The sequence below is a fragment of the Zingiber officinale genome, chromosome 7A (assembly GCF_018446385.1).
Source record: "Zingiber officinale cultivar Zhangliang chromosome 7A, Zo_v1.1, whole genome shotgun sequence".
Lineage (NCBI taxonomy): Eukaryota > Viridiplantae > Streptophyta > Magnoliopsida > Zingiberales > Zingiberaceae > Zingiber > Zingiber officinale.
This window is the reverse complement of record NC_055998.1, coordinates 68480451-68499591: the sequence shown is the minus strand read 5'-3', so window position 1 is coordinate 68499591 and position 19141 is coordinate 68480451. Positions and strand designations below refer to the sequence as shown.

The window sequence follows — 19141 nt, the reverse complement described above, 5'->3', positions numbered from 1 at the left end:
GAGATTGTAGTGAATTAAAGTAGACAATATCCGATTTGTTATCGTCTCTGATTATCTAATTCTTTATGTATCTATCTTTTTGTTTTACGGAATTTCATTATCTATTCTGTGAAATTAGGAAAAAAAAAAGGCTTAGCCTAACTCAATCCAAGAGAGGCTTGTGTAATTGTGTTTGGTTATATATATTTTTTCTTCAGATTTTCATTTATAATTTTTTAAAAGCAAAAAAATAGCATTATAAAATAGAAACATGTTTTATAATATCTTTTTTACATCTTTGATTTTCTTAAAAAATTTTAAAATAAAATGTTAGGAAATCAGAAAAAAAATGAAGAAATGAACAAAATGCACCTCAATTTTATACATCTTTTTTTCTGTGATTTTTTTAAATAATTTATATGTATGTTTGTTCACTGAAGTGTTTTTTCTTTCGTGATTTATATTTAAATCTAATCGATCTCAAATCATCAAATAGTTGGTATTTGAATTTTTTTATTAATTTTTTAATTATATGTCATATAATAATAAGATAATTACAAGTATATTACTGAAGTTTTTTTTTTAAAAAAATATATAAAAAAAGCTCGGATGATATTGCAAAAGTCTATTTCATTATATCGAGCGTTATATTATGAGACGTATCGATTCGATGTTACGGTATATATAACATTGGGACTCTTGGCGTGCGTTGAACCCTCTCGCTCGGCTTCGGCGCTTGTTTGAGTTTTCCTTCCAGTAGAAGATGGGGGAGACCTCGGGCGGGGATCGGCCATGGCAATCCTATCACACTGCTTACACCAACGCGAAAGCTGGTGTTTTTTCGACCTTCTACTTCTCAATCTCTGTTCCTTGCTTTTGAGATTGTCTTTTTTTAGAGTTCGGTAGCTCCTTGCTCAATCTACCCTTTCGCTTGCGCTGGAAAAACAACCGTTGTCATGTATCTAATCTTTTTCTTGCCCATAAGACCTTATGGTTGGGTGATCTTCTATGTTTCTAGAAAAGTCGAGAATACGTTGTGCTAGAAGACGAACAAATATTTCACCCCTTTTTTTTTCAATTAGAAAAAATGTTAAAAACTATAGGATACTGATTCCCACAAAATGGTCTTAGCTGAGAATGGGCACAGACTATAATAATATACCAAATCCCTAACCTTCTTAATTTTCTTAACAGAAATTAAGATTTTCAGCACTTCTACCTATGATTCTAAGTTGTCATGTTAAAGCAATTTCTAAATCTGTATCTTAGTTTTACTGTAGCCTTCCAACCCCCCCCCCCCAAAAAAAAAAAAAAAATATATTTTTCCATTAAGGATTATTCTTCACTCACCTATATAGGGTTGTAAATGAACCAAGCGTTCGTGAACAAGCTTGATGTTCGGCTGGGTAAGATCTTGTTTATGTTCGTTCAATATACACAAGATTAATTAAACAAACAAGCATGAACAGTTCATTAAACTAAACATACAAGCTTGAAGACATATGTGTTTAGCTCGTTAACGTTCGTGAACAATGCTCACGAATCATATTCATTAATAAAACTCTTATCAATATGCTAAATAAATAATAAAATAAGCAAATAAGTTTGAATTATTAAGCTCAATAATCAATCAAATAACTAAAAATTTCAAACAAGCTTAAATTGAGAGCTCGATAACATCTAAACGAACCAAGTTCAAGCCAAGCTTGAATTGAGAGCTTGATAACATCTAAACGAACTAAACTTAAACCAAGGTTCAAACAAGCTCAAGCGCATAAAAAATAAACCAAGCCAAGCTTGCTATGCTCGGCTCGGCTTAGCTCGTTTACAACCCTACACCTATATCTTGTTATGTCGTATCCTTCTTTTTTTTTATCCGTAACACTTTACTATTTATTTTCTTATTCATTTGTGTTGGCTAATAGCTACAAATTGAACAATACCAATCTATGAAGTAGATAAGGTTAGTCAGAGTTTGTTCTTTTTTTTTTTTTCAGTTGCAAATTATGGTGTTGAACTTTCAGGACAATATTAGAACATAAGCTTTCTTTTCTGCTTTTTTAGTGCCTCAATACCACTGGCTTTTTGTTTTTTTTTATAGGAATGGAAGGGGTTGATAAAGAGAAAGTACAAAGAATAATTTATGAGATGAGCAAAGGATCAAAATATTTTGAGAATGAGAAAAGAAAAGAGGCATTCATTAAACAGAAAATTGAAAGCTTGTGTGCGCAACGTGCAAAACTTACAGAGAAGGATATTTCACATTTCCAAATGGTAGGCATTGATTAGTCATTTACTTTGTGGGCCTTTGTTTTCTTTGATATTTGATTCCTGTTTATATTGAGGTTTTTATGCTTGAATTAGATGATACTGCAAACATTGCTATGCTGTCAACAATGTTCTCTACACTGAAATGTTCACGCTAACTAATTTACCTATAGATGTTTTGTGAAGTAGCATAAACTTTGCTTATGTTGTAGTTTATCAAGAACCAATTTTTTGTGTTATCTATATTTGCAAAAGGCGAAGGAAGATAGTTTACTTGTTCAATGTCCAAAACATGCAATGGACAGTTAATATGGCAACAAAATCTCAAAAGACATGCATGATTTCTTGGTTGACATGGATGAAATATTCGTTTTGTTGACCCACTGAAACCATCATAGAATCAACACAAGCGAATTGTGGCAGCTGCGTGTGTTGGTTGTAACCAAGATGTCTGAAGGCAAAAGTAGCCTTGTTTTTGCCCGTAGCAACTGAGACAAAGAAGCAACATGAAATGAGTACAAGACGTGTACTTGGTTGGTGTTGGATACTAGAGAGCATTGATGAGAAGAAGTGGGGAGGCAAGTGGATGGTTTTGCAGTTCAACCCATTCCTAGGTGATTGTTGAGAGTCCGAAGTTGGAAGTTGGTAGTGGTAAGAGGCATGCATAATGGAGGGAAAACAATATGGATGGGTTGAGGTAGCGGGTGATGGTAGTATGGTAACAAAACCATTTCATACTGGTTGAGCACCAGAACACACTTTAAACCTTGGTTTTACTCCCATTAATGTTAAATTACTTATCATTTTGTTATCGGACCAAATCAACCTAGAATCATGCTGACCATTTTAGGTGATCAACCAATCCAACCTCAATTTTTTCAACCCTCCCACGCATTCATCAAGCCCGACCTTAATACATGTCCATTTACCACATGTTTTGCCAATCAAACTCAGTGTCTTGGACCTTGGCCTTCCAAATGTTGTAGGATATCTTTTAATTATTGCATGTGATTCGATAGTTACATGATCTGCTGACTAGGGAGTCCAGTCATGTAGAAATCATTATCTTTGGCCTATAAAAGGTGACGGTAAAACTATCACAATATATGTATGCACATGGTTTATTGCTGCAGTGTTGATATGACAGTGACTAAATAGAATTCTCTCGCTCTAGCTGTAGACTTATACAAGATTGTTGAATCTCATTGCTTCAATGGCATAAATATGATTGTTATTGATCCTGTCCGTGCGCTGAGTCGATGAAAACTGGGGATGTGGTGCTCTCTGCTGCCTCCGGGTGATCTCCGCAGTGACGTAGGCCTCCGATGAACTTGCAACAAAGCCGGGCCGGGAAGGGGTTCCCGGCGACGACCCTCCGACGCTCAAGTTTGGCGATGGCGAGATGAAACAGAGGCAGAATAGAGAGACTGTGGCTACAGTAGATGAGGAGAAAAATCATATCTCTGCCGAAGTCGGGAGGTCCTTATATAGGACCCCATAGAGGCGCGTGCACGCTTCCCGAGGCGTGCACGCTCCTCAAAGCATACCTCAGAATGGCTGTGTCAGAAAAGCGTGCCTGACGCCATACCGCAACTGTCCAAGCATATCTCTTCCATGGCAGTGGAAACTTCCTTCGTACGATCCTCGGTACAGCCCGGCCGTCGACCATACTGTTTGTCGGCGGCAGGTGTCTCGAGAATGATATCACTAGCTGCCCCCTTTGTCCTCTTCTAAGCCTTTTGTCTCTAATTGGGCCGGACGGGCTAGTCGCTCGACCTCCAGGGCGTTCGGGTATGCATGCACCTCGGACCGGGCGAGAAGGCCGCTCGGTCACATACTCGGATGCGGTACAAGCTATTTGTTCTGCAGTTTGGCCGAGCAGATTGGCCACTCGGCATAGCGGTTCCTCTATAAGGGAGCTTGTGAGCGTCGGAAGCTCGACCCGAGGTCGAGCTGTTTTTGTGCTAGCCCGGGATCTACTCCGGCCGGTCGGCCAGACGACTTCCTCCCCTCACGCAGGCGGGACTTTGACTCTCCCGTGTCGTTGACCCCTTCCTATGTGGGCCCCCGATCCTTACCACCGGATCAGTTATGTTTTTAACAATACCAATTAAATTCTTGTTTATTTTCATGTGGATACACCAAGTAGTTTTTGGTTTTGACAGATTCTTTGCTAGAGAAGTTTGCAGATTGAATATGCTACAAAATACATAGACGTGCAACTCTAATTTTTCATTGACAAAAAAATTTGCTTTTAACTGAAACACATTAACCAATGATTTCCATTTGATTTATGTTGCATTACCTAATTTCTCTATATTGTTCTGTGATAAAATAACTATGTAGTCTACCTTATCTAGTAGAGATAAAGTAGACTATCTGCTTCTCATAGTAAATAGTCACATGTAATATAAATCAAGTTCAAGTATTCTTTACAACCTATATGGGTCCAACACTGTGTTAATCCCTAAGAATTCAGGCTTTCCACAATCAGAACCATAAGCAGATGTCTTATTGTCAATTGTATTTGCATTTATCAACTAGTTAAGATATTTTTTTGGTATTTTATATACTATGAAATATTTCAGATTGTTAATAAAAGAATTTTGGAGTTAGATGGTTCACGTGACCTTTCAAAGATATGGTTGCACACTGACATGGATGCTTTCTATGCTGCTGTTGAGACATTGGAGAACCCATTATTAAAAGGCAAACCATTGGCTGTCGGTGGTATGTCCATGATATGCACTGCGAGTTATGAGGTACCTTTGTCAGTACATGCCCTTGCTGTCAATTTTTTTAGTAACTGGAGAGGTTTTGTGAATTTGTGTTATTTTCTTCTTTAGGCTCGGAAATATGGAGTCCGTGCTGCAATGCCAGGATTTATTGCACGTAAATTGTGTCCAGAATTGATATTTGTTCCTACAAATTTTGGAAAGTACACATACTACAGTGAAAAGACAAGGAATGGTGTGTTGGTGTTTTAATTAAGAACCACTTCATATATTTGAAACTTGTCTAATTTGTAACAAGTCTTTTTATTCAGTTTTTAGTAAATATGATCCTGATTATATAGCTACTAGCTTGGATGAGGCATACCTCGAGATAACTGAGATATGCAAACAAAGAAGCATTAGCTCTGAAGAAGTAAGATGTACTATAGTCTTGTTTTCGTTAATCTCTATGCACTAAAATTTTGTTATTAAAAACTCAGTCATCTTTTTTTATCATCTCTACAAAGGTTGCTGCTGAACTAAGAAATACTATTTATCAAGAAACTGGTCTTACTTGTAGTGTTGGTGTGGCGCCAAACCGCATGCTTGCAAAGGTATTTTTCTTAATTTAACATCATTTTGTACAGCTAACCTCAAAAAGTTGGCTGTTTGTGTACTATGTTCAATACTTGACGTTCTGCGATGTCCAACATTGACAAATTCAGCAGTCACTTGCTGTTGCGTGTTCTTGTTCTGTGTCCTCTTCAACCATCTTGTTCATAGTTACATTTCATTTGTTCTCCCAATGGAAGGTCCTTTACAAAATTTCTTTCATCTTTTAACTGTCCATCTTTCGGCAATTCATCAACTCAATTCTTTGCTATAATACTTTTCTAGATTGACTTATTGAATTTCTCTGTTCATTTTGTATCAGTTTGTGGACCTCCCTACACGGACCATTTTAGTTTCACTTTCTACATTCATCATCATAGATTAGTTGTAGTTAACATTAATATGTCGGCCATGTCCTCCAACTTGTTTTGAGAACAATCTATTCTACTTTATTTCATTTGGTTGTAGTATAGAAACACGCTGTCAACTCCAACTATTTGGTGCTGTGTACATAGGTTTTATCCTGTAATTAAACTCTATGTAAGACTATTATCATCATCAAGTAGTTCGAGTTCCAATTGGTTGAGATTGGTTACACGGATCTTATTGCACTATACTGGAATATACCAGTAGCTTTTAAAGCTCTATTAAATCATCCTTTTAGTTTTATGTTAACTAGATTACTAGAGTTTTATTTGGTCTCTCAACCGGCCCCTTTAACTCAACTCTTATGTTTTCGACTTGTCTAATACATACAAAATGAAAGTATTTATTGAATGATATCTTCTGTTTCCCTTTTTTTTCTTCTGTATTTTGTTAGGTTTGCTCAGACATCAACAAACCTAATGGGCAGTTTATTTTGCCAAACGATCGAGATGCTGTAATGACTTTTATATCATCACTTCCTATAAGAAAGGTATGTGCTATCTTACAAGACATGTTCAGTAGGTTTTATATTAGTTGTCCCAGCCTCTCTCTGTCTTCTTTTTATTCATTTACACAATTTGGTATTAATTAGTATTTTGTGAAATATTTTTGTAGCCAAATAACATTGAAGTTCTCTTTTTTGAGTGCCATTCATATGCTAACTTGTTCTTAATTGTAATTAACAATCTTATTCTTTCTTAATTTACTTGTCACTTCCAAAGTATATCTACTGCTGGCAGTATTCATTCAATAGTGCATGTCTTTATTAAAACACAGTGAGATAATTTCATTAATTATTTTGGTTTGACGACTTCTACTCCATTTGTTATGTTGGTAAGGTAACGTGGTTGGAACATTGAATCTGCCATCACAATCTGCTATCAGCAATTTTTTTTTTTACTTTTCAATGAATCTGATGTTTTTATTGAGTAATTTTTAGTTCTCCTGTAATAATCTAGCTCTTCAATAGTCTTAATTGTTCATGCAGGTAGGTGGTATTGGTAAGGTGACTGAACAAATATTAAGAGAAGTACTTGGAATTAGTACGTGCACTGAAATATTGCAAAAGGGAGCTCTCTTACATGCATTATTTTCTCATTGTTCAACTGGTTGGTATTTTAGGTATTAATTATCTATATCTTAGTGTACAATGTTAATGTACAATGAGCATTTCATTTGAATTTTTGCTTAAAAAAAACATTGCACGAACAGAATTAGATCTTTGATTTGTGATTGTGAATTGTTCTGTTATTTATATCTATGGGTATAATATGTAGAGTATATTTTATATGAATTGAATTGGGTCCTTAGTTTGTGATTATGAAATTATTCTTACAATACTAGTGCATTTGGTACACATAAACTGAATGGAATCAGAATAGTTCATTTCTTCATGTGGCAAATTTAAAATGGTTCATTTCTTCATATTTTTTTTAGTTGATAACAAGTATTCAGCTTGCGTCGACTAATCCTGGGGTGACTAGCCCGGTCTCACGGAAATTTTCCACCGGCCACCAAGGTAAAGTCCTCGCAGCGGGCGGTTCATTAGCCCAACATTCTTAGGTCAACCATCTATTAAGAGAAATTCATTCCTTAATTCGCCGAAACTGAGATTCGATTCTTAGATGCATGAGAAACTGAGAAGACGCTCTGCTGCTACACCATTGCCTCGAGGGCTAATTCTATTTTAGATGTATAATTTGGGTAGAGCAATCCATTTCAATGAATAACTAAATCCATTCCACTCTTTGGAGGATAATCCTTATGACATCTATATTAAATATAACATTTATTAACAAATTATCATCTCAAAATTATAACTAATAAATAATATGAGCGAACCAAATATATAAAGCAATTCAGTTGGGCTAGGTGGGCTAAATCTATTTAAGATGTATAATTTGGGTAGAGTAATCCATTTCAATGAATAACTAAATCCGTTCCACTCTTTGGAGGATAATCCTTATGACATCTATATTAAATATAACATGTATTAACAAATTATCATCTCAAAATTATAACTAATAAATAATATGAGCGAACCAAATATATAAAGCAATTCAGTTGGGCTAGGTGGCCGGGTGAGCATGGCAAGCTACTCATGTTTGGGTGGATTGGTTGGGTAAACGGGTAACTAGGACAGTTGTGTTGATCGGGTTGGTCTGACAACCATACCAAATACATTGGCCAAGCCAAGTAGGTTGGTTGGCTTGTGGAAGCTGGGTAGGACGGTCAGACGAGCAATCAAGCAAACTTGTCTAGCCGAAAAGATAGGTCAGGTAGACCTATTGAGTTGAGTTGGTTGGGTGAATTGGTCGGGTCAAGTGAATCAATCAATCTTAGTGGTCTATTAGGAGTTTAGGACTGATGAACAGATCAATTGGATTCAGTGGGCTGATTGACCAGGCGGACAACATGGACCTATCGAGCTGAGCGGGTAGGTCAGGTCCAGCAGCCAATTATGTCGATCAAATTGTGCAGACAGGTCCACCAAGTAAATTGGACTTGCTGAGTGGACTAAGCCACCCTAGCTAGCTAATATGGTAGGGCAGGTTAGGCGAACTAATTGTGTTGGGTAGGCCAAGAGGATCAATTGGGTTGGGCAGATGAAACGAGATTGTTGGATCAAGCGAGCCACATAGGCTTGTTGCTTTGAACAAATTAGATTGATTGAACGCCCTAAAAGACATTAGATAGATCATGTAAGTTAAAATGATCAGATGATTTAGAAGAAGAGAAGAGTTCAATATAGGTTAAAGCATTGCATTTGTCATGTCATTTTATTATTGCAACCAAATAAAAAATGGAATGGAACAATCGTTGCTTTCTGTTCCATTCTAGTTTTTGTTTTGATTCCTTTTCATTTTATTTATGTTTACCAAAGACAACCTTAGAATAATACATTCTAGCTCTTCTGGTGCTATTCATACAAGACCGTAAAAAGAGAAATAAGAAGTATTGTTTAGCAACAAATTCCTATTTGTCTCAGCTTGTTAGCTGAGCACTTGACTCATTATGGTAGACTTAAGAAAAAAGTATTTTTGCAAGAATGTGAAAAAATAGTAGAATATGAATATTACTATTTAATATTAAAGGTTGATTGGCGATTTACTTTATTGATTTTTTTATAGTATAACAAAGAATTATTAAGATTGTCATTTTCTCAGCAATTGTTAATTTTTAAATGAAACCTATAAGCTATATAACAATTATGCAAACATCACATGACTAGAAATCTTCTATAGGTTCATTTTATTTATTTGAATTTCTGTTTAGTTTTTTCGTAGAACTATTTTATACTAGGAGAAAAAAGTAAGTGATATTTACCTTCTTTTTGTGTTCTGTCTTTCTATAATTTATCACAATTTCATCTTTGTCCCGATGATGTGCCAACTAGTTGATAAAATCTATGCTGTTTGTAGACTTTTTTCTTTGTGTTGGACTGGGTATAGGAGGAACAGATGCTCCTCATCAAAAGATGCGGAAGAGCATTAGTAGTGAGAGGACATTTGTGGCCACTGATGATGAATCATTGCTGTTCCAGAAATTGGGTAATGATCATTTTGGTCAAACTTGCTCCTTTTCCTCTAATTCCAGATTGCTATGGTCAAAGTGAATATGCTAGATATAAACCCAGACATTTAAAACATGTCTATTCTAAGTACTGTGCTATGGTCCATGCTCCTTGATTTGGTTTTGTGTTTGGTTAACCCTTGATATCTCTGGACTTCTGAAGGGATTATGAATGTGGCAAGGATGAATTAGGCTGAACTTTTGATAGGTTGCTCTCTGGCTGTTATGTGAGTATATCAAATGTGTCTTAACATCAAACAAATTTATGACTGATGTCACTGCAAATGAATCCCAAGGCATGATCATTAGGTATAGTTTCCTATTTGGTTCACTCTTGATACCTCTGGGCTTAAGGAATTGGGAACCAACAAGGATGAATTAGGCAGAAATTTTATTAGGTTGCTTCCACGGCTGTTGTATGGGACAACTTTGTTGTAAATAATGAGAAAAACTGTGCAAGGGATAAGTATTTAAATGCCTCAAGTTGATTGGTTTAGTATAAGGAAATAAATATGTAGAAATACTTCTCATTCCTCAATTGTAATTTTATAATTTTAGGCAGCAGATGGAAAAGGATATACAAGAGCACTCATTTAAGTAACACAATTACACTGGTATCAGATGCGTGCTAATCTTACTGGAGTAAAATTGTAGTTTTAGAAAATGATTTTACAATCTACACCTTTAGTAGTGCTTATTTTTATCTATTTATTCTAGATTTGTAATACTTTGTAGTTCAATCTGTTACTGAACATACTTTGCTAACCTTTTGTTTTATCACTTTCTAGTTTCATTTTTATCTGGAAATGCTAGTCTCCTTAATTTGTCATTTCTTTATTTTGCAGTTGATCTTGCTGAAACATTATCAAATGACATGCAGAAGGAGGGTCTTCTTGGACGGAATCTGACCCTTAAATTGAAGACTGCATCATTTGAGGTTCTTAGCAAATCGTTTTTTGTTTCTTGTTATTAATTTGTAGAAATAGTTCTGCAAATTTTGCTTCTTCTAAGCAAACATTTTCCATTTTAGGTGCTAGAAATGCTTATGAGAACCCCAAAAGTAGATTATCACAGAGAATATTATGCTATCTTAAGTTTCCTTTTTCTTACAGTGTCGTGGTTTTTGTTTTTTGGTTCCAGGTTCGGACAAGAGCAATTTCATTGCAGAAATATGTAAATTCAAAAGAAGATATTTTGATATATGCTTCCAAGTTGCTGAAGGCAGAACTTCCTGTTCGATTAAGGTTGTTGGGTATGTAAAACATTTGTAAGCTTCATAATTCTCAATCCTTGTTTTGAAGTCATGAAGAAGAATCATATTTCCTACCTATCATTGTTTTTGCGTCGTTTATTCAACAAGATGAAAATTTGCTTAACAGAGATAATTGACTTAAAACGTATTTCCCAACTGCCTGATGATTTAGCAGTATTCCAAGATGTGGCATTTAAGCTTGGATGAGATCAGCTTCTCTCTAGCTTAGTCTACTTGAAAAATACCACTTAGTTAATTATGTGTAACACAAATTGGAATTAATTTTCAGCAAGGCTCTAAACGCTTGTGCTAGTTTATATTAGTGTTTTAGTAGGCCCTGTTAAATGAAATTTGAACGAAACTAAGTGAACTTACCTGGATCCTATACTAATAATTGTCATTAGAAATCTGGTAATACCTGAGTGGATAATCTATGGTGGCAGTGATTAGTACAATACTTTTTCCTCTTAAAATGCATGAAAGTAGCTTCACTGCCCATGCTCAATTTTTCTACGGTTTTTTACCAAAAGGAGCGGCCACGTTTTTTTATTTATCCAAAAGAGCACCTTAGTTTTAAAACTATCAAAAAGAGCACCAAAATAGTGTTATTCCCTTCTTACCCCTCCCTCCAACCTCCTAAATCCCCTCTCTTTCTCGCCGTTTTCTATTGCATCCTCTCTCTCCAGATTAAAAAGGGTCTGATATATTCCTATATCAAGCCCACCTATGTACCTGATATGATCTCATATCAGGTCCACGGTGGACTTGATATTTTTCCATATTAGGCCCATGCATTGAAAAACATTGTGACATTTAGGAGGTTGGTGGGAGGAGTAGGAAGGGAATAACACTGTTTTTTGTGCTCTTTTTGGTAGTTTTAAAATTAGGGTGTTTCTTTTGGTAAATAAGGAAACGTGGCCGTTCCTTTTAGTAAAAAGCCGATTTTTCTATTACCAGGCCTATTCTTAGAGAGTTCAATCTTGCATTTGTTAAGCATGTCTCACTAAAGCATTCTTAAATTGGCATGTTCCTCTAATCTTTCTTATAGCATATAGAAAGCCTTCCTTCCATGTTCTGATTATTTCTTTTTCATTGTTCTGGGCCTCATGATTGTAACAGGCCTACGGTTGTCACATTTCCATGACGATAATCATAATCCTCTCGGTCCTACGCAAAAGACTCTGACAAGCTTTCTGCACATCTCTGAGAGTATACCAAGCATCATTAATTCTGTCCATTTAAACTCCAGTGATGTTCAGATAATGGGTGGCGGGACGAGTTCCTCGACTAATGAAAGCCATGGTTTTCAATGTGAATTGAATGACATACTCGAGTCCAATCAACTGTTTGTTTCAAATGAAGGCATTGTCACAAGTTCAGAAATTCAAGCAGAATATTCTAACAAGGAGTGTCAAAGCAAGGTGATGTGCTGTTTGATCTTTAGCATAATGCCGCTATTATACTTTTTATTTGATCAGAAGGTTGATTTCATATCCAGTGTAAAGGAAAAGAGGATATGACCAATATCGTCAACTTCTCTGATCGCAAAAGGGCTGCATCATCTCGTGACTCATCCCGGCCTTTTTGGATCGATGATTACATCTGTTCTGTTTGTGGGATTGAAATTCCCACAAACTTTATTGAGGAGAGACAAGAACATCTGGATTATCATCTTGCACAGATGCTTCAGAAGGAAGAGTGCAGGTGACAGATTTGATTTCCCAATTTAACCCATCTCACATGAACATAATAGTATTTTTTCATGTGTATAATAATTAATAGCATGTTATTTTTGGCTGGCTTCTGACGAACTGATTTCTTTTCTCAGATCTTTAACCTTCTCTTCTCCCCTCGAAAAGAGTAGCACAAAGAAGCAGAAGTCATCATCTGGGAAACAAGCAAAATATATCCCTATTGATGCGTTCTTCAAGAAGACGTAATTATTTGACAGATGTATATAAATGTATCAAAGTGTCCTCATGTTAGGTGTGATTACTGACGTGATAATAAATTGGTTACCATTTACTTTAGTTAATTCAGTGGATTTTAAAATTTTGACCAAATTTCTTCATATTTTATGGTTTTTGTGCCGCCATGTAGTACATAGTCAAAAGCTCTATATACTCCATCTAGAAGTGTTGGTTGCCATATTGGAATCAGATCGACAGGTTGGTTGTGTGAATTAGATGCATTAGATTAAGATTAGATTGATCGATCAATTTAAACAGGCTTAAATTTTGTAAAACTATTATAGGATAGTAATAGTCTAGCGTTCTTAGGTCAACTGATGGTGGTAGTAGTTGGTGGTCTATCCATCAACATTTTTAAGTTAATTGCATGTTAAAGAAAATTCATTTGTTAATTTATTGAAGTTGAGATTTGATTATTAGATGTTTGAGAAACTGAGAAGATGTCATGTTACTATAGTATTGCTTGAGAAATTATGAAGATGTCATGTCACTATACCATTACCCGGGGCAAATATTAACCTCTTTTATTATCTACTTATCACAATATATTCTACAAACCAAATGTGTATATATATACACATGGGTGATATGTTGCCCATCTCGTATACGTGATGTCGTTCGTGACTAAGAGTGAGTCACCCACGTGGGGGCACCTGCCACATGGTGAGGCGCACTCTGTCGCGTACTGGGTGGGCAACACATCACTACACACACACACCATTGAGCTAGGGCAAAATACCCCTGTAATTTATCTGCATGTATCTAGTCGGGGAAGTTGGTCAATGGTAGAGCTAGAAATTGAACTCTATTAGGGCTAAAAAAAGAACCCAGGCTAATAGTGACTGATGGTAGAATTTAACCCCGGGGTGATAAGAAAATTTGACTTAAAAAATTAGGGATGATAAAGTAAATAATTAAAAAAATTAAAATGGAATCCGGTGAGGTCCCTGATGTGTGTAGATTATATATACCTGTTTAGCATGTTTTGACGCACATTTACATATTTTATGCATGCTTTATCCATGCACTTTTATACTCTCTGTCTTACTTTCAGCATAAATACTTTTCTTTATTCGGAGATCTGCTCTTGTGTATTTTCTGTTTACAAGAGTCGAATTTGGAGAAGAAATGATGTTCATGGTCGATATAAGCAACAACCAAAGGAAAATGACATTGGCCATGTGAGCCACACGACTATGCTAAAGGAGCAGGGAGGAAAATGATCTTGGCCGTGTGGAGCAGGCAGGCCGTGTAGCTTCACCAGAGAAGGAGAATGACACAGCTGTGTAGATCGACACGACCGTGTCACCTCAGCAAGCATGCCAAAATAGGGCCGTGTAGAACTACACATCCCAAGTAACATCTCTACACAGCCGTGTAGCATTTCTAGAGAAGAGGCAAGGCCAGGCCGTGTGTGCCACATGATCGTGCAAGAGATCCAGAGGCCGAGATTGGCACGACCGTGTGAACCACACGACCGTGTGAGCAAACTAGAGAAAGAATAGTACACGGCCGTGTGAAGGCCACCCGGCCGTGTGACCTTGGCCGAGAGCAAAATAGCCGGGGCTGTGTGTGCAACACGACCGTGGCACGGGCCGTGTGGTGCCCGTGCCCTGCCCTATATAAAGAGCTTCTTCCTCTTTCAAGAGGAGGAAGGCTCTCCCTTTTGGGGAGATCAAGTTTGGGGTCATTCTTCACCTTCTCCAGCCTTGATCTAATATTCCTAAGCTATTTCCATCTCCGATTCAACTCCAGAAGCTAGGGATTGGTTCTGAAGATCACTCATCGTCGCTAGATAAGCATTATATTCTCTTTTCTTGAGTTGGATTGAAATGCTTGTGATCTCTTTATCTTCGGATCTCTATCTTTATATTATGGAGTAGATTCATTATTCTAGGACTAAGGGAGTATTTGTGGTGTGGTTTGATGTAAGAATCTCATGGATATACCAATTTCCTATCTCAATGATGTTGTTATTGTTGGAACCCCAAGGTTGTTTTGGTGTGATCAACAAGTTAAGTTAGGTCCTGTGTGTTTTTAACCTTGTATCTAAGTGTGCAGGAGCTTAGGAGCACAGGTAGTCGAGCGGAAGACGCTGCTAGCGAGAAGGATGACACGCGGTGCGTCCGAGGGACGAGGCGCTGCGGAAGAATACACTGGTTGATGAGAAGGAAGCGTGCGGTGGTTCCGAGGGACGAGAAGCCGGAGCGGAAGACTGCTCGAGGAGCAAGAGACGCAGCTAGCGAGAAGGTCGACACGAGGTGCGACCGAGGGACGAAGACTGCGGATGAGTATGCTGGCGGACGAGAAGGAAGCACGTGGCGATTCCAAGGGACAAGAAGCCTAAGCAGAAGCCTGCTCGAGAAGACCGGAAGTTGGGTTCGGGTGAGCCCTATTTCGGATGGCAGAGATCACCCAAGCAAGCGGAAGACTCGGTCTGAGGCGAACGGAGCCGGAGCAGAAGACCTGGGTTGAAAAAGTCAACGGGGTTGACTTTCCCAGCCGGGGCGCCCGGACCAGTCCGGGGCACCCGGAACAGTCTGGGGCACCCAGACCAGTCCGGGACGCCCGGACCTGAACTTTGACCAGGATCACATCAATCGTGATCTGAACATTGGGGGATAAAGTTTTATCCCCCCCATGGCTCCCCGACCAAGGCTATAAATACTGCCTTGGTCCAGAAGCTTTTAATCATTCCAAGCAATTCACTTTCAACACTTGTACACTCAATTTCTTGATTAGCTTCTCTGTTTTGCGCTTCAACGTTGTACAAGACTTCTCCGCCTAAAGGAGTATTTAGTGCTACATTCTCCTTGGATTAACAACCTCCCCGGTTGTAACCAAGTAAATCCCGGCGTGTCTCGTCTTTTCTGTTTAAGTTATAATTTATGCAAGTGTTCTGTTAAAAGATCGAGAAGGGTTATGGTTGTGTTTTTGTTTGCAGGCTATTCAACCCCCCCCTTCTTCTAGCCGACCCAGTGGTCCAACAAGTGGTATCAGAGCCAAGGCGCTTCAGGAGGACTAACCTCCAATCGAAGCAAAGATGATAGCCGGACCGAGCATCTACCCGTCGAAGTTCGAAGGGGATTTCGCTACCTGGAAAAAGCGAATGCAGGTATTTTTTACAATAGATTTTGAGTTAATTCTAATAATGGAATTTGGTTTTGTAGCTCCAGAGGGCAAATAAAAATATCAATGGATGAAAAAGGAGCAGGCCGACTATGTGGCGAACGACAAAGCAGAGTACCATCTGCTAAGCGTTCTTCCGCCACAAGAAGTCAACCGGATCGGGAACTACGACTCGACAAAGGAACTTTGGGAGAAGTTCCTTGAGCTGCATGAAGGAACGCCCAAAGACAAGCTCGCTAGACGGGATCTACTTCGTAATCAGCTCACCAGCCTGCGACTTGGGGAAGACGAGACAGTTGCGCATCGGCACTCAAGAATTAAAGAAATCATCACCGGACTAACAAATCTCGGAGAAAAGGTAAGTAACAGAGATTCGCTAAGGTATGCATTAAATTTTTTTTCGAGAAATTCAAAATGGGCATCACTAGTAGATGCCGTGTATATTTCAAAAGATTTAGAAAAAATTACATTAGAAGAATTATTCTCGACATTTGAAGCGCATGAATCAAGATGTGCAGGTTTGAAGGAGCCCAAACACAACGTCACCCTCAAAGCATCGAGAGATGAAGCCGAGTCAGAGTCTTCTCTCGATGACAAGGAAATGATAATGATGGTAAGACGGTTTAAAAAACTTTGTAAGTCTAGAACCTCTAACCATCCGCAGGGTAAAAAGAAAAGGATGATCCGCTGCTACCACTGCGATGAACAAGGGCACATCAAGGACAACTGCCCCAAGCTAAAGAACAAGGACAAGGATAAAGGTAAGAAGCCTATCCAAAAGCGCAAGGTCCTAAAGGCGACGTGGGACGATACGTCGTCCGAATCAGAAGTCGAGGCGTTCTCCGGGCTCGCATTAATGGCGAGTCATCAAGACGACGACTGCCATTCAAGCTCTTCTAAAATAAGCATCGAGAGCATCGATGAAGGGGGAGTTACGTCAGAAGAAAGCAGCAGTTCAGGGGGAGACACGAATAACAAGATCGACAAGATAAGTTAAGTACGATTTCTTCCTCCCGATAAACTCTTTAAATTCGTTAAATTGTTAACAAAATATTGCTGCAAATTAGAAAAAGAAAATAAAAATTTAAAAGTAACACTAGCTAAATCTTGCTCTCTAGAAGATTTAGACAAATCAAAATTAGAAAATGAAAAATTGAAATATGAAAATGTAATCTAAAAATTCAAGTAGAAAACTTGAAAAACCGTGCATACTCATCTAATACAAATTTTAGAAGATTTAAGAATTTAAATTGATATTTTAGATATCACCAGGCACAGGAATATTTCAAAAAGGTATGCCCCTAAGAAATTTTTAGTTAATCCAGTTGGCTGGAACTTATATTGGGTTTCAAAGTCTTGCCTGACTTGAACTTGAATTAATTAGATTTAAAGCTTTCAGTGAGAAAATTAGACATTAAAATTTCTTTATGAGGCTTTGTCTAAGGAAGTGATTGTTGCTCCAATAACTAAGAAGGCCTAGTGCCTCGCTACGACCTCGAAGCCAAAATACTGAAATAAAATATTTAATTAACTTTCTGATAAAGCATTAAGGTGGAAATTTTAATAATGCTTTAAAAAGTCTTTTAAACATTTTTTTTTAATTTTTTTTTACTTAGAATTTTTTTTGCATAAAATTTTTACTTAAAAGTTAAAAGTTTTTCTTAAATTAGAAATGTCTGCTTAAAATCTTTACTTAGAAAAATTTTCAAAAATATTTTTGCAAAATTTCCTAAGTCAGGATTTTTTTAAATTCTCTTACTTAAAGATTTACTTAGAAATTTTTTTTATACTTAGAGTTTTTCCTTAGAAAATTTTCTTACCTAAAGTCTTACTTAGAAATTGTTTAATTTAGAATATTTTTTGCTGAAAATTATTGCAAATTCTCTAACTTAGAATTTATTCAACTTAGAATTTTTGTTAAGAAAGTTAGAAATTTTTTTTAACCCTTAGATTTTTTTCGGAACCCCATTTTTTTATGTGATCAAAGGGGGAGAAGGAAAAGTATAAGTCTAGGGGGAGGTAGACCAAAATTTAAATTTTCTATCTTTTTACACTTTATTACAAAAATTAGTTAGTTTATTTTTTATGTCTATTTACCCTAGCTTAACTTGGGTTGCTCACATTAAAAAGGGGAGATTGTTGGAACCCCAAGGTTGTTTTGGTGTGATCAACAAGTTAAGTTAGGTCCTGTGTGTTTTTAACCTTGTGTCTAAGTGTGCAGGAGCTTAGGAGCACAGGTAGTCGAGCGGAAGACACAGCTAGTGATAAGGATGGTAGGCGGTGCGTCCGAGGGACGAGGCGCTGCGGAAGAATACACCGGCGGACGAGAAGGAAGCGTACAGTGGTTCCGAGGGACGAGAAGCCGGAGCGGAAGACTGCTCGAGGAGCAAGAGATGCAGCTAGCGAGAAGGTCGGCACAGGGTGCGACCGAGGGATGAAGACTGTAGATGAGTACGCTGGCGAACGAGAAGGAAGCACGCGGCGATTCCGAGGGACAAGAAGCCCGAGCGGAAGTCTGCTCGAGAAGACCAGAAGTTGGGTTCAGGTGAACCCTATTCCGGATGGCAGAGATCATCCAAGCAAGAGGAAGACTCGGTCTGAGGCGAATGGAGCCGGAGTAGAAGACCCGGGCTGAAAAAGTCAACGAGGTTGACTTTTCTAGCCGGGGCGCCCGGAACTGTCCGGGGCGCTCGGAACAGTCTGGGGCGCCCGGAATGCTTTTGAGCGCCCGGACCTGAACTTTGACCAGGATCGCATCAATCACGATTTGAACGTTGGGGGATAAAGTTTTATCCCCCCGGGAGCCCGGAATCCCTTCGGGGCGCCTCGACCAAAGCTATAAATACAACTTTGGTCCAGAAGCTTTTAATCATTCCAAGCAATTCACTTCCAACACTTGTATGCTCAATTTCTAGATTAGCTTCTTTGTTTTGCGCTTCAACGTTGTACGAGGCTTCTCCCCCTAAAGGAGTATTTAGTGCTACATTCTCCTTGGATTAACAACCTCCCCGGTTGTAACCAAGTAAATCCCGGCATGCCTCATCTTTTCTGTTTTTCTGTTAAAGTTATAATTTATGCAAGTGTTCTGTTAAAACATCGAGAAGGGTTGTGGTTGTGTTTTTTTTGCAGGGTATTCAACCCCCCTTCTAGCCAACCCAGCGGTCCAACAGTTATGTTTTTTATTTATTTGATCTTGTGTGGATTGTTGTGTTTAGATT

The 19141-nt window shown here is 37.9% G+C and overlaps 1 protein-coding gene across 4 annotated transcripts; it reads left to right on the top strand.

Moving 5' to 3' along the window:
• The first annotated feature begins 665 nt into the window (after nucleotides 1-665).
• On the top strand, nucleotides 666-12887 carry LOC122001482 (DNA polymerase kappa-like). 4 transcript variants are annotated; one of them, XM_042556246.1, is made up of 14 exons: nucleotides 666-812; nucleotides 2081-2253; nucleotides 4836-5009; nucleotides 5094-5217; nucleotides 5324-5394; nucleotides 5489-5575; nucleotides 6394-6489; nucleotides 6988-7108; nucleotides 9422-9550; nucleotides 10418-10509; nucleotides 10713-10824; nucleotides 11944-12245; nucleotides 12323-12528; nucleotides 12653-12887. In XM_042556246.1, the coding sequence occupies exons 1-14, from the start codon at nucleotides 743-745 to the stop codon at nucleotides 12762-12764; spliced, it is 1869 nt and encodes a 622-aa protein (XP_042412180.1). In that variant the 5' UTR covers nucleotides 666-742; the 3' UTR covers nucleotides 12765-12887. The 4 variants fall into 4 exon arrangements, with proteins under 4 accessions (XP_042412180.1, XP_042412179.1, XP_042412181.1 ...); XM_042556245.1 differs by having other exon boundaries at nucleotides 5294-5394; XM_042556247.1 differs by lacking the exon at nucleotides 9422-9550 and having other exon boundaries at nucleotides 5294-5394.
• The last annotated feature ends 6254 nt before the right edge of the window (nucleotides 12888-19141 follow it).

Excerpts from the sequence above, each read along its gene's own strand:
- LOC122001482 (XM_042556245.1), top strand. The coding sequence starts at position 743 with ATGGGGGAGACCTCGGGCGGGGATCGGCCATGGCAATCCTATCACACT. Across the intron at positions 5,576-6,393 it reads CAAACCGCATGCTTGCAAAG|GTTTGCTCAGACATCAACAA; the intron begins GTATTTTTCTTA and ends GTATTTTGTTAG. Across the intron at positions 10,510-10,712 it reads TGAAGACTGCATCATTTGAG|GTTCGGACAAGAGCAATTTC; the intron begins GTTCTTAGCAAA and ends TTTTGGTTCCAG.